A 27,054-nucleotide genomic window follows, 5' to 3' on the forward strand; every position below is an offset into this window, starting at 1 on the left:
TGTCTTCTTTTTTTTTTTTTCCTCCCCCCACATTAACTAGTTATCAAAATTTCCGCCATTTTCAATGAAGAATTAGATTGATCCATTTGTAGGATGTTTGTAGGAGCGAGTGGATGGAAGAAGTTGAGGGAGTTTAATAAATAAATTTCGTGTTTATTTTGGAAGAGGTCTGTGAATGCTGTATTTTAGGTGTTTCAATGGCCTTGGTCTGTGCATATGATCCTTGCTCTGTTTTTGTTCACATTTGTCTTTCTGAAAATGCCATCAATTTGAGAAGCTTAGTATAGAACAGGGTGCTCTGATCAAAAAAAGTAGCAGCTCTGATCAATAGTGGCAGCAAAGGTGTGCCATAGCTGCCAGTTCTAGTAATGCCTCATTGATTCTTTTACTCATGTTTGGCTGTTATTTGGGAAATATATATCTAGTCATCTGTTGTAGTTTCTCTGAGATTTGTAGTGATGGGGGGATTTTGAAACTGGCTACAATCAGCTTCATTTCATTAGGCTGCACTCAAACTGACGTTTAGATAGCTATCTTCTAAGCCTAGCTCACATTCAGAAGCAGTTTAGCTGCTTTTGTGCAGTTGATACACAAGATAAAAAACATGAAAGGTTCTGAGTGGAATCAGCCTGCCTCAGCATGGTGGATGCTGAGATAGAGTTAATAAGCACAGTCAGACCCTGCCCGATTCCTGCAGAGCTCTTCTGAAATCCACATGCTGCGCTTTACCACACTTCCCTCTCCACCACAGGGACTGTTCTGTCCTCTAACACTCTGTCTTGTATGTCCCCTAACGTAGAGCACTGGGAAGCTCTTTGCTTACGGCTTTGCAGGGATGAATGGATCCAACTCAGCTGGATCCTGAGTGTAGCCACTTTCAGTATTTGTATTGTACCCCTTATCTGTTTTTCCCGTTCTCTCTTCCTTCTGTGGGGGAGCTCTTAATTGGAGATAAGGGCTATTTTGCTCTAAACTCTTGGCAATTTGGTGAAGGGTTTTTAGGTTGAATCCTGATGGTATTTTCTTGTTGTTTTGCTGTATGGATTTTATTTGTTTGTAGAAGAAGAAAACGTTCTGATTAGGAAAGAAACTAATTCTTGTGTCCATGTTCTTAGTAATTTGGAGGCCAGAGAAGACTGTTAAAATCATTCAGAGAGGAGGAAACAAGAAATCAAGTAACTCACTGAATCTTGCAAGTATTCATTTGATGTTTGTTGGTCAGGTGGTGTGATAGTCCAGCTGTTGGGGTAGGTTGATGCCAGTTGCCACTGTTCACACATCTGCACCAGCTTTGGCACAGTGTCCAGGAATTTTATTGAAACAAAATAATTTTGTGCAATGTAGTTTTTGTTTTAGCTTTGCAGAAGTATGATATTTTGTCTGTGATCACAGTGAGAAAACAAGAGGAAAGCAATCAGAGAATATCAACCAAATGATACTATAGGTCAGATTATGTGACTGTAGAGAAAACAGTTCAGTCTCTTACAGAGGCTAAATATATTTTTACAAGGCAATTGAATGATAAAATAGATTTCTGTGTCTTGCACCTGTCCAGATTAATTTTTTATGCAGTGTTGGGAACCGGAGAGTTTGTTGGCTGCTCTTTTGTTTTCAAAGCTGTAGAGTAAGTTTTGGTTAAAGCATTGGGAAGAGAAAGCCTCAAACAAAGGGATGCTTGGCTCTGAAATTTTAATTTCCAAAATTATTTTTTTTTTCGTCCTTATTAACTGGTCTAATAAAAGTAACTTTTTCCTCCTACAAGCTTTGTTACATTCTTTACTAATTTGTTGGTTTGTGTCCGTAGATGGACTGGGTAGGCTGATGCCTCCTGTTATTTTGAAAAAAATAAAAATAAAAAATGTTACCGATGTAGTTTGAGAGAGTATTCTTTGAATAGAACTCATTGGTGATGCCCAAGGTCTCTCATAGAGATGACATGTAAAGTAGCAAAGCTTTACAATGTTGATAAGAAGATTAAACAGCGATAAAGAAAGAAAAAGACAATACTGGGACAATCGGTTAATCTCAAAAGATGAAATTAAAATCCTTTTTTTTTTTTTTCAAGCTGTAAAACGTGATAGACTCTACCATCATAATGTACAGAACCTAGTTAATATGCTAACTAGGGATTATGAGGGCAACAGTGGCTAATACTAAAATAGTCTTAGAAATAACTTAAAGATTTTAAAATGCCATTAGGAGGCCAGTGTAATGCCTTTAGTCTTTGTTGTGTGGTGTTTTTTTTTTCTTCTAAGTTATATTAGTAATTTAGGTGAATTTTAATATTCTGACAGCTTCAAACATGGCTGCATGAATCGGCTCTGTTGGTAGGGCACTCTGAGAGCTGGAAAGCTCCATTTGGCAGAGGATGACACAAGTGAGTGCTGCAGTCCCAGAGTGCTGTTTTGGCACAGCAGGTCTAAATGAACTTCATTTCACGTTCCTCATAAATCCTACTCTCCAGCCAATTCCTTGCTAGCTGTTGATTTATCTTTCTGTTTTCTCTCTTCCCTTGATTACTTGTGTGCAATGACTTCATTGCCCTTGTCCAAAAGCATAGCAAAGGGATGAGGAACTTAATTTATGTTTGGGGTTTTTTTTTTTAAATTCATGCAAGAATCTAATAATGAATTTATTTTTTTTTGCTAACAAGATAAGCATTTGATCAAATCTTGAAAGCAGACACAGGCTGTCTAACTGATAATGTATTTCTCCTTCTGCATTAATTGTGCTGATTTCTTATCACTTCAAGCTTTCTGTTCAATCAGGATAGAAAAGGCTGAGGGCTTTTTTTTTTAAAACAATTTTAGAATGAGGCTTTAATGTTTTAGAATAGATAATGCTGCATGCAAAATGCTTTACTTATTGTGAAAAGCTGATTGTTTAAATAATTCAAAAGTGTAAAGAACTTTTAAAACATAGTAAAGCAAGTTTACTATAATAAATGTTAGTTAGCAAAATAATGTTTAAAATAATGAAAACATTATTTTATTAACCTTTTCTGCCTTCTTGAACTTTTTTCTTAGATATTGTATGTATTTTTAAAATTTTCTTAGTAATTTTAGCTTCAATAATTTTGTAATGGTAACTGGTATTGCTTTTAGGTGACTCAATTCTTAGGGTTTTGCTACAGAAAGCTTTATAGATGCAGTATGCAGCCACAAGTAGGCTAGGTATCCAGAAAGCGGAATATCTAGGTATTGAAGCTTTGTTTCAGTGTACTCAAAATCTTTGAACTATAAAGGCATTGTACTGAGGGGGGGCTGTAGACATGAAACACTCGCTGGGTATTGACACTGAAAATGTTTTGCGTTGAAAGGAAAGATCAAACTGTTGTATAATGTATGATATGGTATTTTTATTATGTTCTTTAAACATCATCCATTTAGCAATTTTATATTTTGGATACGAGCATGGATGTTTGCAATGGAGTCTCTTCTAAACTGGTCCTTGCTTAGGCATGAGTTTTCAGAGACTGATGCATCTGTCTTTTTCTTTCCATTTATAAAACTTGCATCATTGGTCTATAATGTGGGAAGCATATTTTTTGGAACAAAACCAGCATATTTCTATGATTGTTGTCTGATTTAATGATGTCTTCATATCTATGCAACATTGAAATAGGTATTCCCAAGATTGCTTAAGAAATCCATGCCTTGCCAAAGCATCTTCCTGTGAGGATGCAGAATTCCAATGGTGTAAGGCCTCTTTTTCTAAGTATCTCTTATGCTGCACTACTTCTAGCAGATACACAACCTTCACAACATTACTGTTTATTGATACTACTATCAGCATCCTAATGTAGAACTGGAACTCGGTGTGACTAGGTCTTCCCTTTAAAGAAGAAAAATCCTCTTTTCTGTCCTGCATTGCTAAGTTTTTCAACCTAGGTAGGGAATTGTCTTCAAACAAAAGTGTAGCCGTATCCCCTGAGAATGTAGCCCACCTGAAGGCCTAGTTTTCTCAAGTACTTTAAGACTGTATAAACTAGCACCACTACCAAAAGAGGTAGTCCCATCTAGTTGTTTTGTTCAAATATCTTTGTGTTAGTTCATGGGTTTGCGTGATTGCAGTGAACCAGATGAGGAAGATTTACTTTTTTGTTTTTCCCTTGAGCTAGTTTTAACCAAGATCAGGACTTCCCTCCGTGTGCTTAATGGGGAGAGCAGCTCTAGGGTGGACTGGTTTCAGCCACTACCGAGCGGCATCCTCAGCAGGATATGCGTTTGTTGTACATTATAGCAAATAATTCCTGGATCTGCGTGGGGGAGAATCCAATTGCACACACATGTAATGTATCCCTCAAGTATCAACTTAATTAAGACCGTATTTCATGTGCGTTCTGTCAAATACAATTTTGCAATAATCAAGTTCACCTTAACATAATACTAAATTTGTCACACACCCAAATAAACCAAGGAATTGTGTCCTCCTCTTTCCCTTTTAGCTTTTTTTTTTTTGTAGTACCTTTAACCGTCTTTGTTTCCTTGCCTGTGACTTTTTCCTTTTTCCAGGGAATATTTCATCAGAAGTATAAAAACTCTTCTTCTGTTGAAGTGCTTTTTTCTTCAAAGTGCATTTTGCTTAATGTTGTCACATGATAGATTTGCAAGGTTGGCTTGGAAAGGTTGAATCTTCATCATGAAGCCTGAGTGAATGGGATCAAAGTCAGTCACTTCGTCGTGAAGTTTAGGAACCCTTAAGATTATTCAAGTTTCTCCCTTCCTATTTCTTTTGCTTTTCATTTGGGATAACAGATATGAATACTTAATCTGCGTATCTAAACAGCAAGTAAATGCTATTACTGTTCTCTTCTTATTTTCTGTGAAAAGTGAGCATGGTGGCAAAGACAGGAAGGACTGAAAGAAGATTATTAGGGGATGAAGCAAGTTCTGTACTGACAAGTGCTCTGATCATGATAGAACAAACTCAGGCAGCCCTGTCTATGGAGCTGGGTACACGCGTACTTCGTTTCTCTACATCTTAACTATTGCACTTTGGCTGAGCCCCAGCCCTCTATGATAAAGGCTCTAGGGAACTGGCTATGTTAAAATCTGCAATTTTTTCATATTTTGTTTATACTTACTTTACACTGAAAGCATAAACTGAAACCTTTTTGTGGTTTAAGAAAGGCCGTGCTTTATTTCGTGGTTGCACAGCAGTATGCATACATTTAGTGCTGTTACCTGTGGGACCAGGCGCAGAAGCCATTAGATATTGTGAGTTGCTGAGGATGAAAACAGACCTTCCAGAAAACATCTTTTCTACCCCTATGCTGCATCTGATGTTGCTTGAATGTGTGGCGGTGCTGCATCTTCCTGCTGGCATACAGGAGCCAAGCTCTGCTCTCAGATTAATGGTCACGGTGCGGAATAAGGGCTGCTTTCTTGGACTTATATTTTCAGTATTGGGTGTAGGTGTTTGCTAAATGATTGCAGAAGAAGAGAATTATTGTTGTAAGGGGTGCTGTAGAATTATCATGCCCTGGACAATTTTATTTTTTTTTTAATATCCCCCTCATGTCTTTAAAATTCCCTCTAAAGTCAAGTGTGTCTAAAATGCGATACATTAACGGGAATTGGCACTTGCAAACTTAAATGTTTGGGTTTCTATCAATATTTGCTGTGTTTATGCATTGTTTTGGTTTTTAATTTGTAGACAGTTATTCATAACTATTTTTTTCTGTTTCTGTAGATTGAGAGTAGCTCTAATCCAGCACTTTCTAATGTAGCTCTAACCCAGCACATACAACAAATGCTGTATGCTGACAAAAATATTTTAGTCTTTATGAATGCAATGTTCAATATGCAATTTATACGGCTTGTCTTCTGCCTTCTGGGTGCAGTGAGAGTAGAAAACAGTTCCTTATAATTTTTGTAGTGATTTTAAAAGAATGTTATTCATTTGTATCATAATATAGTGGATGTAGCATTAATTGTTTAACCATAAGCATTTTATTGCATATCATGTGCTGTAATACTTGCATGTTGCTTTGTCTCTTGCAGATCTAGAAATGGCAATTGCATATTGGAATTTAGTCTTGTCAGGAAGATTTAAATTTCTAGATCTTTGGAATAAATTTTTGTTGGTAAGTATGTACTGTATTCTTCCCTGACTACCTTAGTTCACAGTAATCTGATTTGTAGGCTGTGTGCTTACAATAAAGAAAAAGACAGGATGTCTGAATACTTCCTTTGAACTGTTTCCTTTTTGAAAAGTAATATAAAATGGTCTTATATCAAGCCAAATTAAATCTTCTCTATATAATTTTCTAATTGAGAAGAATGCAAAAAGATCTAGCAAAACACTAGAGTATTCTGCTTGCTTGATCCTGTATCCTCCTACTTAGGAAAGCTTCTGCATGAAATGAAGCCATGATTGTAGATTGAACCCCTGTTGTCTCTGTTCTCAAGACAGCTGTGATTAGCCAACCATGTATTTTATCATGCTCTGCCTTTTGTGGTATTAATGCATAAACTCAGTCTTTTTTAAATGTCAATTCTGTTATGACTGACTTAACCTGAGAGACTTTTCTTTTTAAGTGAAAGTTCTCGTCTGAATAATTATTTTGACTCATTTTTTAGATAATAATTGTGAACTGATCTTGACAGCTTTCTATTACAAGTGCAATTCTGTGGGCAGTGGAATAGAGAGGCATAAATTAAACTTTAAAAATCGCAAAATATTCTTATTAAAGGCCTGATTCATTCATCCACACTTCTACATTTACCTTTCTATATACTTGCAAAAAAAATACCTTATATAATGTTACATAATGTATAATTTATCTTGATTTTTTGTTTTATTTATCTTTTTATCTGTGGTTTAGGAGAATTAAGAAATCTTTTTGCGTTTTGTCCCATAATCACCAGTGCTTAATAGGGAAAGTGTATACTTTTTGCAGTGTCTTCTGAATTTTTTTCTAGATTTTTGGACACTGTATTTTATTCACTGAATACTGTACCAGTTTCATCAAGAGAACTTGTGAAAACATTTCACATTTTAACTGCCTTAGTACACTTAACACATCCAACTTCAACTCCATAGATGTAACTGAAGAAAAGTCTTAATGTTTTTTCCCTTCGTGGCTATGTGATCAAGTTTGCTACAACAGACAGTTCTGCAAATCTCTACTTCAAGCTATAACTAGATGATCTGGTATAAAGTGTCCTACTTTGCTACAAATATTTAACCTGAATGTTTACTTTAGAAGAAATGTTTAGATTAAAAAACTCAACCTGAGATAGAAGTGAGTTAGGACTCTTTAGGATGGGGGGGAAGGGGGTTGTTTGTATTTTGTTTGTTCTAAGGAACCTTTTCCAGGAGGTATGTTTGCTTGTCATATTCTTTGCAGTCAAGATATAACATTTGGCTTGAGCAAGATGATATGTTTGCTGTTGTGTTGGACATCAACCTCATCTTGATCAAGTTCTAGATTTTTGAAATGCCGTTTGTTCTTCTCGATACTTTAGAGCATTACTGCTTACGAAATAAACCCAACCAACCGAACAAAAAAAAACCCACCCCACAACACAAAACTAACAACACAAACAAAAAACCCAACCCTTCATCGAGCAAGTCTTTTCATGGACTTCCACCTTTTTGCTGCAAACCAGCACCAGGTGTTGAAATTTAATTCCCTATTAATTTAATTCCCTATCTTGAGGTAATACAGCAGTATCAACAGATGAAGAGAGATGTGAATGGTCTGACTTGATCCTGCACGTCACAACCGCTTAGTCATTGCGTTTCCCCACGCAGTCTCTCTTCTTGGGAGTGCTAACTGTAAAAGCTGAGAGAAGTTTGACTGGGACTGAGGTTTGGGGTTTTTTTGGAGTGCAGGTTGAAACTGGGCAGGGTGGCAACCTGTGAATGGGGCGATGCAGAAAGAATATACTTGAAATCAGACAAGGAGGTGGTGGTGGAGAACAGGACAGACTGGGGGAAAAAAGACTGGGCAGAAGAGGAGCAAATGCAGGCGGTGCATTATGGTGAAGGAGAGAATAGCTGGAGAGAGGATGAGATGATGGGTCTGGAAGGCAGTCTTGGACTAAGGAGAGTGGAGGCGCCACTATAATTAAAAAGTTGAAAGAGAAGGACTGGGTAAGTGTAAGTAAAAAGGGAGAGGGAAATCAGGGCTCAAGTTGAAATGGCAGAATGCTAACCCACACAGTTTCAGAACCTGGAGTGCATCCCGTTAAGGAGAAATAGAAAGTGCATTTGACTTATTCCTTTCCATAACGAGTTAGGAACACATACCCTAAAAGCAGAATGGAAGAAATAAAACAACCATCAAAGACTTCTTACACTTTTTTGCCTTCTTTAGTTGCAATTTATTTTGTAGCTTCATTTGGAAACTGTGAGTTTTATTTAAAAAAAAAAAAAGAAGAAATGCTTGTAAAATGTCTATTCCAGTATATGTCATTATAAAATACTTGTGGAATTTGAAAATAGTTTGGATTGAACAGTACCATTTTTCCTCCGTTATAGGAACATCATAAAAGATCAATTCCAAAAGATACTTGGAATCTTTTGTTAGACTTTGGAAATATGATTGCAGATGATATGTCCAACTATGATGAAGAAGGTAAGCAGTACTTGAAAATCTTCAAAAATTGGTACAGCAAAATGAAAATATTGCTATAAACAAACAACAGAATGTGCTGCTACTGTCTGTCTTAATTTGTTTACCTGTAGAGGTTTAGCTGCAAATATAGTGTCATACTTGTTGCCGAGAAGGTTAACTAGTTTGCTGTAATATAGATACCATGATATAGCACATGCTATTTGAACCTGTTATGCTACCAGAGTCTCAGTGAAACTGTGGGTTTTGTACAGAAGTGCTGCTAACTGCAAGGAAATACATCGTTTTTCTACTTGCAAGAATGTCTATGTGAGCTTTTTTTTTCACTAACCTAAAAGCAATTTACAGTCTGTTACTAATCCTGCAAATCCTATTTTGGAATGACTGTGTACAGAAATTCTTCCTAGGTTATGAATGACGCTAATAGGAATGGCATGGGTTTGCTATCAGCTAATGTTTATAAACTTTGTAGTGTGGACAATGCTTTAAATATGTTCTCTTTGTACTAAGAACTATTGCCGCAAGAAAACATTCATATGTTTAATTTATTAGTTAGATGTGGGTTTTTTCAAGTGTTTATGGTGTCACGCACATTGAAGCCAGACTAGGCCAGAAATCACAGAATCACAGAAACTTCAGAGTTGGAAGGGACCTCTAGAGATCATCTAGTCCAACTCCCCTGCTAGAGCAGGATTGCCTAGAGCACATCACTCAGGACTGCATCCAGGCGAGTCTTGAAAGTCTCCAGAGAAGGGGTCTCCACAACCTCCCTGGGCAGCCTGTTCCAGTGCTCTGTCACCCTCACTGTAAAGAAGTTTTTACGTGTATTTGAACAGAATTTCCTATGTTCCAACTTGTGCCCGTTGCCCCTCGTCCTGTCACTGGGAACCAATGAAAAGAGTCTGGCTCCGTCCTCCTTCAACCCACCCTTTAGATACTTATATGCCATAATAAGGTCTCCCCTCAGCCTTCTCTTCTCCAGGCTAAAGAGTCCCAGCTCTCTCAGCCTTTCCTCATAAGGGAGATGCTCCAGTCCCTCAATCATCTTAGTTGCCCTACGCTGGACCCGCTCCAGCAGTTCCCTGTCCCTCTTGAACTGGGGAGCCCAAAACTGGATGCAGTATTCCAGTTGTGGCCTCACCAGTGCAGAGTAGAGGGGGAGAATGACCTCCCTCGACCTACTGGCCACAGTCTTCCCTATGCAGCCCAGGATTCCACTGGCCTTTTTGGCAACAAGGGCACATTGTTGGCTCATGGATAATTTACTGTCTACCAGGACCCCCAGATCCTTCTCCTCAGAACTACTTCCCAGCAGGTCCACCCCTAAATGTCAAAGTGAGCTTTTGATCCTTTATATTTAGAGAGTACACCAATTTGTTGCTAATGGTGATATATTAATTTCTGAATTGCTTGACTTCTCTTTAGGAGCGTGGCCTGTTCTTATAGATGATTTCGTGGAATATGCACGACCAGTAGTCACAGGAGGAAAGCGTAAAACTTCCTAACCCCAGACTTGTCAATATGGACTAAACGTGCACTTCGAACTGCATTAGGGGATGAAGATTTGTTGACTGATAACTGTGCACGTTGTTGCTGGTTTCAGTGGTCGTGATGACATTCTACATACGAAACAGAAATTCTTCCTTTCTGCCTAAAGAAAATCATGGCTGACACGCAGACACATGAAGAACAAACTCAGAAGATAGTCCAGGCTGTTTGTAGGCTATTGGCTTCAATTATTGTACTGGTTGTATCATATAGGATGTAGATTTTTGCATGATTTTATACTTCGGAGAAGTTTAACTAGAGGCCATTTTATTACAGTTTTGACAGCACAGCATGCAATTCAGTTCATGATCCAAAGTGAACACCAGCAGTTACATAAATAAAACTGTATTATATTGTACTTATATTAAAAGCAGTATTTGTGGTATATAAATTAAATCCTTAAATAAAACTTATGCAGTATGTTGTATTTTTATAAAAGTTAGTTCTGTGGATCTGTCCTAATATAGAACTGTAACCAAAAACAAAACAAAACACAAAAAAAAAAAAAAAACGCTTAAGCTTTTTTTACTTGTTGCCAAAATTTTAAATTTATATTTCAAAGTTCTAGCTGTATAGGTTGATTACACCCAGCCTTTTGTTTTCTCCCAGTGAGATCGGCTTCCTCATTATTTTTCTTCATGTGCTTGGACATGTGACAGTAGCATTGCTGAGGAAGGGCTGCTGCTCTATGCCATCTTGCAACTCCAGCTGCTTTTATTAACCATTTTAAAGTAGACATTAAACAACCAAAGATGCTTTTATAATTCATGTTTGAGTATCATAATTCAGTTAGTCTTCAATTATATGTTTTACCTACTTTATTTTAGATAATGAACTGGTGGAATACAGCTTCTAATTTTGTTTAGCCCGAAACATATTGTAAATTCTAGCTAAATGCAACGTAGTTATAAATGCAATTCCTGTCAGGGGTTGCAGAAAATAAATGTAAATAAGCCCAAAGACTTAACTAACTTGCTTCCACTTTGGAGAAATAGTTGGGGTAAGGAGACTTTACGTTAATGATGATAAGCATTCATGCTGCTAGGTGTGTTGTGTATTCAGTAACATATATTTGGGGGGGGGGGGAGACTAAATTATTGCAGTATAATTGATCTCAAGGCTAGTGGAATTTGACCAAATTTCACCAAATGTGAATTTATTCAGTTACTTGTTCCTCCCCTTCCACCAGCTATCGATTATCAGTCTCCTCTTTCTCAAGAGTGGCTTCCAGTGCCTAAGCACAAAAATGTTTTACCAGAAACTATTCAACACGTCTTCACACAGGGCTCTCTTAAATGCTACCTCATCAAAATGAGTTTGTCATAGCCACTGTAAAAGTTTGTTAAAGAGTTGCTAAAGAGTATGTACAGCTATGATTAATATATTTTCTGTAATCAGAGCTGAAGAGATGCAAGAATTTTGGAGAAAATAGTGCATTAAGCTATATAATTTATGTCTGTTTGGGTCACCTGAGATCATTTAAGTGTTGCATTGACAGCATAGTATTTTATTTTGTAGTTGTGAGCGTATAAAAGCTAACAATATTCTCTTAAACTCTAATATTTAGGGTTTTATGTAAGCAGTCAGCTTTCATTTATGTCAATGCAGCCTACAAGAAAAAAATGTATGTGCTGTGTACAGAAAGATTACCTTCCTTCTTCTGCTTGAGAGAATTTCAATTGTGCTTGATGTTTAAAAAGCAGGATTAGGACAAATTTGAGCAAATTAGCAAATCTTTTGTTTGTAAGAATAGAGCAGGCAAGTTACAAATGCCCCATGGGTGATTTATTATTGATAGTATTTATACCGTAAGCAGTATTTGTCAATGTTAGACCTTGCATGGCAGCCACTAGATGTCAGTGTCTCAGTCTTCAGCTGCCTCTCTCTGTAGAGTTAGGGAGTGATATTAAGCCAAATTATTACTTTCTGACTACGTCTTTTCTGAAGGATGTTTGTGTACGTAAATCCAGGTATTCTACAGAAGCCAACGGATATTTAAAGACAGCATTATGCTCTTTTTAATGCATTTGATTTACCTACTCTTCCTTCCCAAAACAAGCCATTTCTGTATCTGCCCTGTAGGCTTTGAGGAATGTGTAGTGTCTCGTAACAGCAGTGCATTTATCCAGCCAAAAGCAGGGGGATGCTTGTTATTCACACAATTGCCACTTAAAACATATAGCTATAATATAACTGACCAGAAGTAGTTTAATCTATTGGTATGTGATGTAACTGAATAGTTTCATAGTGCTAGAGCTTGTGAAACGTTTGTTCATGCTGAGAACTCCCTCAAATCAACCTGGTGAACCTTTTACCTTTGAAGATTATAAATAGAGCGTAAAAGATGCATGTGAGTTGAGGTTTTTTGCCTTGTTAATCTGAGGAAGAAGGAAGGTGCTTAGCACAGTATTCAGTTTCTACATATACACGCTTACTCTCTTATTCTTAATTTTCATTCCTGTGAGGATCCTTCATGGAAGACGCCTTCCAACAGAGCAAGACTGGGCAAAATATTCTCAAGATAGGCGTTGCTCCTTTTCAGCCAGCTTCCGAGACGTAATACACTTTGTCTTTTGTTCTTTCTAGTCTTCTACCAGTTTGAAGCCAAGTATGTATTTTACATTCCCATTAAGTAATAGCATGGAGTAATACCTTCACACTTCAACAGTTGTTAAAATAAATGCAAATAAACTGCTTCCAAATGATGAGTTCCTTATACATTTTGATAATTTGCTATCGTCCTCTGTTCCCCTTCACAGGGCACTCTGACTCGCTTTTTTAGGTAAACTGGTACAGTGGTAGCACCTAGGCTGATCAAGTTATAATCATAAATGGTACAGATGTCTTCAGGTTGTTCAGTGCGTACAGTATTAGTTCCTAGACGTGCTGTATGTATTTTTAAACTTGGTGCCAAGTCATTTGGTTTTACATCCTGGAGTGTTTGAAACTGAGCCATAGGCTTTGTGTACTCGCCAATTCTAAATTTAAATGTAACCTGTCATGTATGTCATGCTGAGGAGAGCAAACCTGCAGGCATCTGCTCATTCAATGCACCTGAGAGGTTTGCTGCTGAGTAAGCTGTACGTGTGTAAATTTTGTGTCAATGGAAAAAGGAATAAATGGACTGTCAACATAAAGGGTTGAAGTCAGTCATGTGAGATGTCTGTATGGTTTTTGTCAGCTTTTTGCTTTGGCAGCCTTGCAAAGGTTGGTGGGTTGGTTTTTTATTCTGGTTAATTTATTAAATTCTTGCGTTATTCTTCCATCAGTCAGAAGAGGGCAAGGATGTAACTCATGAATTCTTAGCAGCTATAATAAATGTCTGTTTTGCTTATATGTGCCACGTTTAGGCTTTTAAGAAGCTCGCTGTGTTTAGCTGCAGTGCTGCATCCACTACATAGATCTGCTAGCAACCAAACTCTCTGCAGTTTGTGTGGTTAGTTTGTACTGGCAATGAGAGGTGTAATGTCAGGGAAAGTCTTGCTCAGTCCTAGGCTCTGAACTCCGGAGGAGAAGCAGCACGCTTCCAAAGTCTGTGCAAAGCCCTTCAGAGGCAGGTATTCAAATGAACTTAGTTCTCTTCTGACAGTTTAAATCAAAATAGATAGTTGTCCTGTGTACTCTCCCAGCTGGCATCCCTCTCCAGCCTCTGTGATACTACCCTCAGGCGGTTCAAGTGGTTGCCATCCCTAGTGAGCAGAAGAGCACCCGAGTGTCCCCGGTGGGTGAGCGGGCACAGCAGTGGAACTACTTGTCCCTGTCCTGGGAGCAGGTTGTTTCAGCAACCGCTGGCTGCTTTGGTGTCACAGGAGCCTGCCTGCCTTCTCCTGTAACAGCGAAACTGCTGATGCTGATACTTGAACCGTGGCAAGCTCTTTCCCTTTCAAGTGTCAGCACCCAGTAGCTTCCCCCAGCTGATGCCAACCAGCATCTGGTACACCAAAAGGCACAGCCCTTCTGAAAGGGAAAAGGTGTAATGTTTTACAACCATGAGAACTTTTTTTTTAAAAAAAATATTGAACAAAACATGTTTTCTGACCTTTACATTTTATACATTATGCTGGGTAGAATTAGGTGAGGATGACGCACTTCTAAAATGGGCTTTTTTTGTTATAAACTGTTACCAGAGGGGGGTCTGCAACTGCAGCTGCTTCTTCAATCATGTGCAGAAAGCTCCATATTTCAGACAGGTGAGGTACAATGTTGGTGGGTACAATGGTACAAGAAAAGCCTGGGGAAGCTTAAGCTCATTCAAATTTTGATTGCGTATAATTATTGGGATACTTCCTCTTGTTGGCGCCTATACTTGACAAATTCCCATGTGTTTTTTCTTGCGCCTCTTTTACATGTGCTGAAATACTCTATTTGTTGGCTATTTATGGCTTCATGTCATGACATCACCTTTCTGTCAATAGGGTGAAGAAGAAAGAAGTGCATTGTTGTGTTAAAGGAATATTTTTTCCTTTAAGACAGTGGTGTGAGGTGGTATGAAAACGATTTATTCCAGTAATAGTGAATTGCGTAAAGGAATTGAGTAAAACCAGTCTATTTATTTTTTCCTGTATCTCCATTAAGTGTATTCTATAATTAGTATCGTTGCTAAAGGAATGATCCTGTTGCCAAAGTGAAACCCTTCACTTCAGTAGCTGCAGAGACGCAGCTCTGACAGAAGTCTGACACCCATCTGGTATCAACCCTGCTTTTCTAGGAGAGGGCTCTGCGTCCTTTGGAAGGGTGAACTTAGAATCAAGAGCATTTCTCTGCTGAGTGCCTTTGAATGGCAGAAGCATCGCTCACAGGTGGAGTACTTGGGGTGTAGTCATTGTCTTTTAACTTAAAATGCTGAAGGACTCGTGTTGACAGAGTGGTCTCGGCCCGTGCTCCCTTCGCCAGTTCATTTATTCATAAAAGCCAACAGCTGCTGTACAGCCCAAGAGCCCTTTCCTGGGCCGCGGAGGTCACTGATTTGCACCCCCTCGGGTGGAGGAGGCAGGTAGAGCCACGTTTGCTGAAGGCCATGCTTTCGTGTTCTCATACAGGGTTTCAAATGCACTTGAGCTGAAACAACAGCGTGTTGCCACCAACACCAAGAGTCTTTTCTCTGTCCTGCCTTCCCATTCCTTTTTTACAGATTCTCCCCACCCAAAAGCAGTCATATGTACACTAATGAGAGGTCACAAAAGCTGCATTTTTATCTGATTTAACATTTACCAAACATTTTTTGCCAGCTCTACTTGTTTTTTTTTTCCTATTGTGAATATATATGATAAATGAATACTTATCCATCTCAACGGAGTTCTTGTATTTTGGCTCTGTTGAAGATCTGCAAGTATGATATTTTACAAATAATTGTCTCCTTTGGGGGGAGTGGGGGTATGAGATATCAGTGTGCCTAGTGGCTGAAAGTACCACATGAAGAGATCATGTGCAATTAGCAAATTAAATAAAAATTAAATTCTTTGTTGCCTGTTCTGTTTTGCAGAGTTGAAAAATAGAACTTCACTGAAATCGTCTCTGGGTTTTCGAAGCCAAAGATTTTATTCCTAATTTGGGCTGTGTTATGAGCAGCCAAGCGTGCATGCAACAGGGTGAAGTCCACGGGAGGCAAAAGGGCAGCGCAACTGCCAGCTGCATTCAGAAGGAAGAGATAAATGGAAAACTAAGAATAGCTTTGCCCGTTTTCAGGAAGGAGCCTTCCATCTGATGAGGCCATTACTAGCTCTCTGCAGTGCCTCAGCAGGTGATTTCTCCCATCCTTCCTTTGCAAGTTCAGCTTCCCATGTGCTTCCAAATGGTAGTGCTCTGCAGGAATAGAGAAGAGGTGGGTGCCACAGGAGGATGCACAGACCTGTAATGGAGACATCAACACCTGTGCTTCTGCCTGGTGTGGTTTTTGTCAGCTGCCTTGGCCTTAGTTTTCTATTTTGAGTGTTCACTTTCAGACACACAGAACCTGAGGTAACTCTGGCAGTGCAGGGGTGACTCTAGGATTACCTCTACCTTGTTTAAATGCGCCGTTTGCGGGAGGTGATGCCTGTTCCCACAGCCACGCAGGGCAGAGGGGCTGCCATCCTCACTGCTCCTGGCGAGCCGTCCCTAGAGCAGGCTGGCCATGGCCCCGCTATAGAACACTTGGCCTGGCATCGCCCCTGGTCCCTGTATAATGCCTCTGGTATCCTAAGCCATAATTGCCTCTTTTTTGTCCTTTTTCAGCTCAGAGGTGTTCCTTCCTAGCAATGAAGACACACTCTCAGTGTCCTCTTCTAAATACTCGGGACTTCTGTTAACCCAAGTCCTAATCTTTAAAACAGGAGTGTACTAACAGAGGCTACTTTCACCACTTTGGCATCTTATTTCTTGTAATGTAGAATAGGGATGGCGATGCTTATCCGTGCTCTCAAAATGCATTAAGGTTTCTTGTGAAGTGCAGTGCTGTTTCTACAGATAGAATCATAGAATCATCTAGGTTGGAAGGGACCTTTGAGATCACCGAGTCCAACCATTAACTTACGCTGACAAAACCACGACTAAACCATGTCCCTAAGAACCACATCTACTCATCTTTTAAATACCTCTATGGATGGTGATTCCACCACTTCCCTGGGCAGCCTGTTCCAATGTTTGATAACCCTTTTGATGAAGAAATTTTTCCTAACATCCAATCTAAACCTCCTCTGGAGTACAGGTCAATGACTCAGTCCATGATTAACTGTTTATTGTTCTGGGTGATAGGAGGATGCATCCTTTACACTGCTCTTCCATCCGGATAGCAATCAGTATTGCTTTCTGAAAAAGATGAAAGAAGAATAAACATCTTTCTCCAGGTATCCTTTATCAAAATTACAGTCAAGGCAATCAAAGTTTTCTGTTTAGTAGTAATTTGTGAGTCTTTGGGACAGCATGGACGGTGACTCAGAACCATGATCTGGGTCAGTCTCAGCAGACCCCTTGAAGGAAGACATTCAGCCTACACAGAGGTGTGTTTGTGGGCAAAACATGTTTAAAAGGCTGCCAGGCTACAGAGCCCTTTCTTGCACTGCATGGCAGAAGCACAGAAAAACAGAACGTACCAGAATGGAGCACGTAATTGCACAAGCACAAAGTTTGAAAGGATGGTATTAATAAAGCTCAGTTGTTACCAAGTGAGATTTCTTCCTACGTGAACTCGCTTAGGCTCACAGGATGCCATTTAAATACATCTTTCAAAATAGTTTCCTTCCAAAGTCCAAATGTGGGCTGCACCTGAGCTCGGCCTTAGGAAAAAGTCATTCTTTGCCAGGGAGTAAGAGGCGTGGGATTGAAGTTGGTGTTTTGCTCAGTGTTTATCCAGGGGTGCAGTGAATTAGCAAAACATTCTTGTCATAGGCGGAACAGAGCAAGAAAGCTGTTGACAAAGTATCACCAGAGAGCATAATTAGAAATGGGAGAAGCCATCTGCATTTGACTAAATCTCTTACTGCCCAACACCTCATTCTAATGTTTACAGACTTTTGGAAACTCCCTTTATCACAGGCTTTCCTTCTGACGGGTCCCTGAAGGGGAGGCTGGCTCCAGCGTATCAGAAAATGGGCAGGAAAATATATTAATTTGCAACTTATTAAATAAATAAACACGCCTGTGGAGACATCTGTTTTTCTGGGTGTAGAGTTACTTACGCTGGGTAGGGCTAAGGATTTCCTGGCTTGCTTTACGCTGGGTTGCAGAAACGAGGCTTTTGCCCTTCGCTTTGCAGGTCCACTCTTGCGGTTTCATTGAACAAAGCCCCCGCAAAATCCCTGGGTTATGAAATATTTCCTCTCCGTTGGGTCCCGGACAAGAGATGCCATCTGCAGAGCCAGAAAAGGAAGTCCTTGCCTTATAGAGAGCGCTCTCGGTGTGACACAATGGCTGATATAAAGTGTCGGGGCAGCTGAGCCGAAGGCAAAGGAACAAAGGAAGATCAAGATTCGGTGGCTGCCTCAGACAAAAGGAAAGCGGAAAGTGTCTTGGGGATGGATAAATTTAAGGCTGCGCTGGTGCTGGCTGGGGTAGGGGACGCTCTCGGTTATCGCAATTTCTCCCGAGAAAACAATGCCTTAGGGGCAAAAATCCAGCAGGAGCTGAAGGAAATTGGAGGGCTGGAGAACCTGGTGCTCTCTCCCGACAAGTGGCAAGTAAGCGACAACACGCTCATGCACATGGCTACGGCAGAGGCTGTCATCACAGGTAGGTATGCCGGGGCTAGCGAGTGCAGTCCGGAAAGGAACAAAACGGCCAAGCTGCTGCATTTCTTAGAATAAACCTGAGTGCCGGGGGTGTTGTGAGAAAGTGTGTCAGAAATGCTGCTTACGTGAATGACAGTGTGCGTTAGCACGTCTCCTCCATGAGCATAATTTTGTGGCCATTGCGCAAACTGGGGAGTTAGGATTTCTTGAACATGGAGGGGCTCGCCCTATATTTTCCCCAGATTTATACAGTTGGTTAGAGCTTAAAGACTAAAATACCGCATGTCCGGCGTAACAAAAATAATTGCTAAGTCGATTATCTGAACGTTGTAATACATTGGGGAATAATATAGCCACTAGAAATTCTACTGTAAAAGACAAGAGCTCTTCTAAGTGCATTTTTAACATGTTTATGTTCAGAACTCCAGGCTGGAGTAGAGTCGCCTTAATACCTCTTTCAGGCTAAAATCACTAGCGCTGTCTCCTCTTTGCTGCCCCTGGGGCAAAGGGTTGCACCTGCAAGGCCAGAAATGCAACAATTTGTTTTCTAAGGAGAGATCCTTAGTCCAAAAACTATTCTAACATACTATGTTTATTATAAAGTCTATCAGAATAATGGAAGTTACTGATCTATGTCTTCCAAAATCACAATAGTTTGAGAGAGAACATTTGGTTTTTCTTAAGGTAGGAGTAGTCTTTTGTAAGTTGCAATGATATTTATATCGACACCCTGCCAACTGGACTAGAGCTTTCTGAGACTGTCAAGATCATCGTTGAAAATACACCAGAAGACAGTGACCATCCAGCAATATTTTGCCTCTTCAGAACAAATCAAAGCTTTTAATCTCTGTAAAAATATTCCTGATTTTTCTCAACACGCCTAACGCTGGGTAGCTAACAGTAGCAGAAGCTCACAATGGAGCTTCACGTCAATGAAATTTCCCCTGTGCTTCTGTTTCCCTGCTTTATCTGCCTGCTTCCAATCTGCTCTAAATTTAGGACATAGGGATCAGTTGAAGAGAGTGTTGGACACTTCATGCTTGGCTATTAGCTAACCAATGGTTTAAGAGGTAGCTAATACACTAAAGATAAGGGCAAGATGTCAGCCTATCAAGAAAAAAGATGACTAACGTATTTCTGAATATAGGCTATGATTAAATACATACTGTATGTTTCTTGCTTATTGAGCTCTCTGAAACCATAACTTCTGGGTAATCAAGCCAGTTAGGCTAGCAGTAAAATAATCAACCTTATTTCTTAAATACAGCAGGAGCACCGAGGGTCTAAAGAAAAAAGTCTCAGCTATAACTCCCATCAGCTGTGTTTATCCTCGCTCATTTCTTTGGCCTGATCAGACAAGCTTTTAAAAAGGTGCTTTTATGGACTGGTGAGAAAGCAACAAGCTGGTGTGGGGAATTTTAGTAAGAAATCTTTATTTCCTAGTAACTTTGGTGAACGGGGGAAAACAAGTCCTTCTCTCTGCTACTCACAAGGGAAACAGAACCCCTCCTGCCCACCGCAGCATCTCCTCCTGGCAAGCCTGGCAAGGCTAAAAAGCCACTGGGCTTGGTCATGGCCTGGCCCATGTGCAAAATCACTCAAGTCAACAGAGTGAAGCTAAAGGTGAATGCCGGTCCGTGAGGTTGCAGGCAGCTGCCATCGGCCTCAGGGACCTGCTTTCCTCGTGTGGCAGGGAGCCCTCACTTCTGGTGTCTGAGACTAAGGAATATATGAAGACTATTTTCAGTGGTGCCTGGCTCAAGCTGGAACACAGGAAGTTCCATCTCAACATGAGGAAAAACTTCTTTACTTTGAGGGTGGCAGAGCACTGGCACAGGCTGCCCAGAGAGGTGGTGGAGTCTGTGTCTCTGGAGACATTCAAAACCCGCCTGGACGCGTTCCTGTGCAACCTGCTCTGGGTGACCCTGCTGTGGCAGGGGGGTTGGACTAGATGATCTCCAGAGGTCCCTGCCAACCCCTACCAGTCTGTGATTCTGTGATATTGAGTGCCTGAAAGATTACCAGAAAAAAAAAGAAAAGAAAAAAGGAGTGGAAATAAGCAATAAAAACATTCCTGTCCATCACTGCTCTGCTTCCCACATGTCCCGTTCGCTGTCTGCATGCGTGGAGGGCAACCCAGGAGGACCATGGCCAGAAGGAGCAGGGTCTGCGAGCACTGCTGCAGACTGAGCTGGCGCTCCCCAAATCCACTGCATGGACAGACTTAAGGTTTGATCCCACAATGAAGGATAAAAGAAACATCTGCTGCCAGTAGGAATCTGTCCCATAAGGAAGGAATGAAAACAGCATTGTCAAAAGCACAAGGAACTACCCCTGCTACAAGGAAAGCCTTTTCCTCTCTGACTTAAATACAGGTTTAAAAAAAAATAAGGATTCATTTCTAAATAAAGAACCTGTCCTATTGACTTGAGGGCTGAGATGGCAGCCCGGGTCTGGCTGTGGGAAGCGCGGTGGGCTCGGGCAGGCTGGAGGTGCTGGACCACAGGGACTCTGGCTCTGGGGACGAGGCTTCTGCAGAAGCTGCCTGGGCAGTAAATCCTGCTCCTGGCTCCCATCCGGAGAAACTGACACCTGATTCCTAAATCTGGAAAGAGTCGGCAGATTGAAAGTATCTTGTTCCTCTAGAATTGTATGTGGGATGGCCAGCATAATGGAGAGGGTATTCTTTTATGCGAAAGGAGGGGAATCTTGGTTTTACACTGCATCTTCTTTATTCACCTGTCTGCGTAACTGGCAGTTTCAAGTGGCTCTGGTTTACGGGGCTCCACACTTTCTCTTAAATTAAACCTCTTCTGTGGATGTCAAGAAATCACCGTCTTTGACAAAATGAGGATATTTTTAGAAGAACTTCCCTTCCTGCGTCACTCAATCTGTGCGTCAAACTAAGTATTGTGTGGGGTTTCTCTAAGTACATACATAGGAAAGATATAACTGGACACATCCCAATGGTCTCCTCAGTTCCCAGTGGTTACACAACTGTAATAGATGCCAGTGGAAGCTTTTCCTCGGCAAGAGCCGAGGGCAGGGATCCTCAAGCCCAGCAACACACACCAGCAGCCGAGAGAAGCAGCTATATAGAAGGAACAGTATATGTTTAACAGGTGGAAGATTCCTCCTTAGGCAAGACTGTAGGCCTTGGTAAAAATAATCAATAAACAGATATTGTTAGTGAATTTATTCCAGAAGTAAAATTATCTGCTGGAAATACTATAGACTGTAGGGATCTACTATGTTACTGATCTTTCCAATAATTTTTATAAAAGCTCGCTGTTCTGGTTACTGTATCAACAGAAGATATAGGGATGCCAAAGTAAATATAAAATACAGAATAAAAAACAATGTCACTAATTTGCTTTTATGTTTAATCATATATACCACTTTAAAATAATCCAGTGGTAATTTAAAAAAAAAAAAAGGCTTTCATTTTTAAATTGGATTTGCGTCCGCAAATGACGGCAAAGGCACCGCTGGCTTCATGCGCACACCCAGTCCCCGTGGTGGCAACCCACTCACCTTACAGTTAGACACCTCTGCAAAATACTTCACACCATGGAGCCTAAATAGAGCTCCTGAGCAGATAGAGTTGACAAACAGAATGCCTTCATCTTTCCAATTAAAGGAATTAAGAGTGGAAAGAAAAGCAGGAGAAGATGAGACAGAGGGATGAGGCTGTTCTCCCTCCAGCCCGCTCTCGTGGTGTGTAAAAATGTGTTGACAGTGGCACCAGAAACACGAGTTGGTGCATTGGAAGTGGAAATGGGAACATTTCTTAAATGCGCAGTGAGCTTGCTTGTTTGTGTTCAGTGCTCTCTTGCTCTTCTGCCTTCACATAGCCACCTTCTCTTCCCTCCTCTGAGCAGATTACTGGTGTTTAGAAGACCTGTACCGGGAGCTGGTAAAGCGCTACGTGGATGCTATCGACAAGCTCTCGGGGAGGCGGCCAGATCCCGCTACCATTGAAGGCTGCAGAGAATTAAAGCCAGACAACTACCTTCTCGCTTGGCACACACCGTTCAATGAAAAGGGTACGGTACCACTTTCCATCTATAGATCCTGGCTTAAATAATGCATGCTTTTGGTGTTTGTGGCTGTATGGAAATTGTTTCCTTTTTCCCCCTGACATCAAAGGCTACTACCCTTGAAACGTTTCCATGTTTGCCTGAGGATGGCAAGAGATCTGCCAGGAATTCCTTCTGTAGGGCACTATGTCCTCTCGTAAATGAACCCTTCCCTCTTTAACATCTATTTAAAGAGACTTTGTTCTTGGCTCTGTGCCTCTGGGTCCAGACCTTTGTCCTTGAGTTTAATGGTTATTTTAAGAAATATTTTCTGACATTTCTCGTTTAAATATTTGTAGTCTTGGATCTTTTCAGTGACAACAAATCTGAAACAAAAAGCCATACCTGTGAAATGCTCTATGCGCCAACGTGTTCACTGGAGGGAAAGCAGAGAGTTGCCTCCAGCTGGAAGCCCTGCTAACAACTATGACTGTTTTGCTGATAATCCCAAATATTCTTAGCCCCTTTTCCCTACCCATGACCCCCTCTTTCTTGCTCTTTATGATAATTCCATTTTATGATGAATTGAATTTCTACTTCAAGTTAAACAGCGCACATGCAGCTATGTGCATACACATACGCATATACCCATCCAGTGCAATTAATCTTGAAAGACCGTAGAGACACCACATCATCGTCATCATCGGAGGAGGAGGCGGTAGAGCTGGATGGCCACAAGATGATGGCAGCTCACGCAGGCGTTGCGCTGTGTCGGTGTGACGCTCTGCCCCTGCAGTACGTATTGGCACCGCTCAATGGCATTGCATATTGATGCAACATCATGGCAAAGGCCCGGCGGCACAACGCCATGGCTATTGCCGGGTCTCTGCAGTCAGTTTTCTCTGACACAAAAAGCAGCATCCCTCGCTCGGCCCCCGCTCCTCACAACAGCTGCTGGGAGGGAGAAGGATCCAATCCCCGTTTATTCAGCTCACCCCACTATCAGCCAGGCAGATCTGAGAGAGTGCCCCTTTGGCAGTTGTCTTATGTTTTGTGATTGACAGTGAGTAAAATTTGGACAAAATGATTGTGGGAGCTGATGCTGGCCCTGAGCAGCTCTCAACACATCCAGCAGTGGATCACGGCTGTTCCCCAATCCATTGCTGTGTTGGAGCCGCATCTCTTCTTTTAGCCTTCCTCCTCACCAGCTTTCCATGATGAACTATTTGCTCTTGGGATACTCTGGGCTAGAATGATCTAAAATTAATTCCTGCCTTGAGGCCTGGCAGCTAAAACCTTCCTTCTCCAACTGGTCTGACAAATATCATCCTGAAGCCTCAAGAAGCCTTTTTTTTACCATGAGAGCAAAAGAACCAGTGACCTGAGGTGGAGATGTTCAGCCTGCCATGGGACCTGACACTGCTATGGACATAATTAATTAACTTTTTAACTGAATTCTCAGAAGTTTTTTGTCAAGACAAAAACATTCCATGGGCATTGAATGCCTAGCAGTCAGGTGATATCTTGGATGGGCTGGAACTAAAATGCTATTTTCTTGTGGGCATTTTATCTTATCTCACTTCTAGCAAGAATTCATGTGCCAGCCTTCACGGACCAGTGAAATCGTAGCTTAGGTAATTTTGCATTGTTTATATGAAGCTCCTCTGCTCAAATTCATGTGGGTATAGTCAGCACACTGAGTTCTTAAGTCAAACTGCCCTGTGTGTCTCTTTGCCACCTCATGTGATGCTCATTCCCACACTCATTGCAGAGGTACCTAAATTATGTTAAAGGCTGGTGAGATTCCTGACCACCTGAAGGCCTGCCCAAAGCTCTGTAACACCTTCCGTTTTAAGAGCGTGTTTCCAATTTATGCCATTGATAAGCTCGAGGCTGCAATTTTCAGGGTTGAGAGTTTGCCGATGCTTGTCTGTCATCATTTGTTAAAAATTTTGATGCAGATGAGTCTGCTGTTTCTGAGATGTGGTAAAAATGTTTTGTTCCACTACTAAAAACTCAAACCGTTCAGAAGAGACATCTCTGACATAAGGTGGTACCCCTTGAGCCGGAGATGTGCCTTCGGAGCCACGGTGAAAGTCCAGTCAAACGGCAGCTTGGCTCTACCTGTGTCGTGTGCGTTTCAGGCTGAGGCGGCCACATCGAAGCTGGCCTTTATTTGCAGCTACTGGAGCAGCTGTAGGGCTTCCTAGTAGCACTTGAGGACAGGGCCCTTTTGCTGGTGGCGTTGCTAGGGGAGCATGAAGAAAAAGTATGAGTTAAATGCAGAAAGTTGGGAGCAAAAAGGAAGGTTAAGCCACAGAGGGACGGCAGATAAAGGGGCCAGGCTCTAAGTTCTCATGCAGGTCTGTAAGACACATCCTCTTCAGGGCTTGGCAGCAAGTAAGCTGATCTCTACAGATGCAGAGCAAAGAAAAGGACACTGAGGTATTACATACTAAGAGAGAACATCATGCAAGAATGAAAATGATGTAATAGGGAAATGTCAACACAGTTTTTGTGAAAAGAAGTGGCACATCAGAAATCTATTAGAAAGCTCATGAAGTAACCAAGAAAGAGGAGGAAAAAGATGTGAAGGTGGTCTGTTAGGATTTTCAAAAGATGCTCAATAAGGTCCCTCATCTGAGCCACTAAGCAATGAGGCACTAAGTTGCTACAGGATGATGGAAAGGTTCTCCTGAGGACAATCAACTAGTCAAAAGACAGTAAATAAAGAGCAGGAGCTTGCAGTCTGTCTTCTCCATAGAGAAGGAGATCCCTGCGCTGGACCTCTGTCCAATGTGTTGACAAACGCAAGTGTGTAGTGGGTCAAAAAATTCAAAGGTAATATGACACAGAGTTGTGGAAGAGTTGCTACTGTTGCACAGTAGCAGAACCAAATGATGCAGATAAATGAAAAGTCATACATGTTGTGGGGGAGCGGGGTGTGGGATGAGACAGGACATGACACACAGAGAAAACTCACTGTCTCCTCCAGCACAGGAACTAGGGACCTCAAATGAAAGTGGCAGATCATGAGTTCAAAGCAACCAAAAGGAAGGACTTCTTCACACAACACCTAATTAAGCTGCACGACTATTTTCCAATGCCAATTTGCAGATGCTACAGTTCGTGTGAGTTCAAGAAAAAGCTGGACAAATTCACCCAAGGTAAATCCTTCAAGAGTTGTTAAGCAGAAAGGTGAATAACCAGCTGCCTTCTGGATCAGGGAGATAAACTGTCAGCAGCTTGGTTAGTACAAAGGGGTAGTGTCATTGTACTTTACCTTTTCTTAAGTGTCCTCTCCATTGGCCACTGTCAGATGTGGTAAACTAGGTAGACCTTTAGTCTGATCACAGAGGACAGTCCTTATCTTCTTACACATGTTTCTCACCTGTTGCTTGGACTATTCTTGCTGCCCCTTACTTCATTGATTCAAGTGGTAGATACCGAGACGTGGGAGGTAACAGCCGCTAATCACTTGAAGGCCCGTCTAGGCTTAATGTTACTCCATGCAATGGAATTTTTTCTTACCAACTTCGCTTGTCTAATTCTGCAGAAGGTTTCAATATAAATTCCCAGACTGGAGGAACACAATGAAGTTGCAAATACAAGCTCTTTCAGACCAGCAGTCAGTTTACTGTAGTGTATCCTCCACTTTGGATATACTAAGAGATGTTATTCAGTTAGCAGCTATGTGTAGCACAACACCCTTCCCTCCTGGATAATTAGTACAGATTGTGTCCTTCGGAGGAACCAGGACTGCATAGTGAAGATGACTCTCATCTTCTGCTCTATGGCAGCAGATGGTTTAATGAGGAGTTCAGTCTTGCAAGCAGGAGAAGATATGTTCTCCCAGTTAAGCTGACTGGTACTCCGGAAGACTGTATTTCTTTCCTGACTTTTACTTGTGGTTTCTGTGTGATTTGAGGCATAGGCATACAGTTTTATCTGCTCCTGACTCCTTAACAACCAGGCACTACAGCTGCAGTAGATGTGAGGTACAGGAGCAATCCCACTATTTGCAGAACAAGTATCCAGCCTTTTCATGAGGAGCAGTGGCCAAAGGTGTTCTGGAGAGGGCCCCCTTCATTGCTATCAGGAAGGTTACCAAGAGATGAGGAAGCAAGCTCTGAGCTTGCAGGGAATAAAATGGTGTTTTGCAAAAACTTTCATGTCACATTTATCAGGTGTTTGGCCTTTTGGGGGAGAGTTATTGCAGGCAAAATTTGCACATTAGTCTCTGAGGTGGAAGGGAAGAAATGTCTTCAGCTAACTGAACTAGATCACCTAACCAGGGTGCTCACTCAGGATAGCTGCTCTCTGGGGAGAAGAGCCCTTCTCTTGAAATTCAGACCCTCGTTGGTCTGTGTTGCACCTGGACAGGCCAATGGGTGGCTTATGTTAGTTTGGCTCAGGCTTCGGTTTGTCTTGAAGTAAATCTTCCTGCCATCTCCACTACCACACTTTCATCACAGTCACAATCTTAGGATGCCCGAGCTGGTGCCTCTTGGGATGACACTAAATGGCAAGTAGTGCTCCAAGAGAGTCCCTGGTGTTCTGCACCCACAGTGGGCACAGCCCAGGGGAGTGGCTGAGGGCTCTTCTCAAGATAGGCGTCTAAAAGCCCTGACCCTGGCTCCTCGGCATCTGCTGCTTGAATTCACTCTAATGAATTGCTCCTACTATGCCATTGTATTGG

At 41.2% G+C, this 27,054-nt stretch overlaps 2 protein-coding genes across 10 annotated transcripts in view; both read left to right on the forward strand.

Annotated features, from left to right (window-relative positions):
- DCUN1D2 (defective in cullin neddylation 1 domain containing 2) overlaps window positions 1–13,290 on the forward strand; it is a 30,340-nt gene extending 17,050 nt beyond the window's left edge. For all 6 annotated transcript variants that reach the window (XM_074560904.1, XM_074560915.1, XM_074560907.1 and 3 more), the window contains exons 5-7: window positions 6,006–6,088; window positions 8,491–8,587; window positions 10,010–13,290. In XM_074560904.1, the coding sequence (XP_074417005.1) occupies window positions 6,006–6,088; window positions 8,491–8,587; window positions 10,010–10,089 (260 nt within the window). In that variant the 3' untranslated portion in view covers window positions 10,090–13,290. The remainder of the gene's footprint in view (window positions 1–6,005; window positions 6,089–8,490; window positions 8,588–10,009) is intronic.
- A 4,833-nt stretch (window positions 13,291–18,123) lies between these two features.
- ADPRHL1 (ADP-ribosylhydrolase like 1) overlaps window positions 18,124–27,054 on the forward strand; it is a 32,983-nt gene continuing 24,052 nt past the window's right edge. For all 4 annotated transcript variants that reach the window (XM_074560927.1, XM_074560932.1, XM_074560950.1 and 1 more), the window contains exons 1-2: window positions 18,124–18,337; window positions 22,218–22,382. In XM_074560927.1, the coding sequence (XP_074417028.1) occupies window positions 18,124–18,337; window positions 22,218–22,382 (379 nt within the window). The remainder of the gene's footprint in view (window positions 18,338–22,217; window positions 22,383–27,054) is intronic.

This window comes from Larus michahellis, chromosome 1, assembly GCF_964199755.1.
Source record: "Larus michahellis chromosome 1, bLarMic1.1, whole genome shotgun sequence".
Lineage (NCBI taxonomy): Eukaryota > Metazoa > Chordata > Aves > Charadriiformes > Laridae > Larus > Larus michahellis.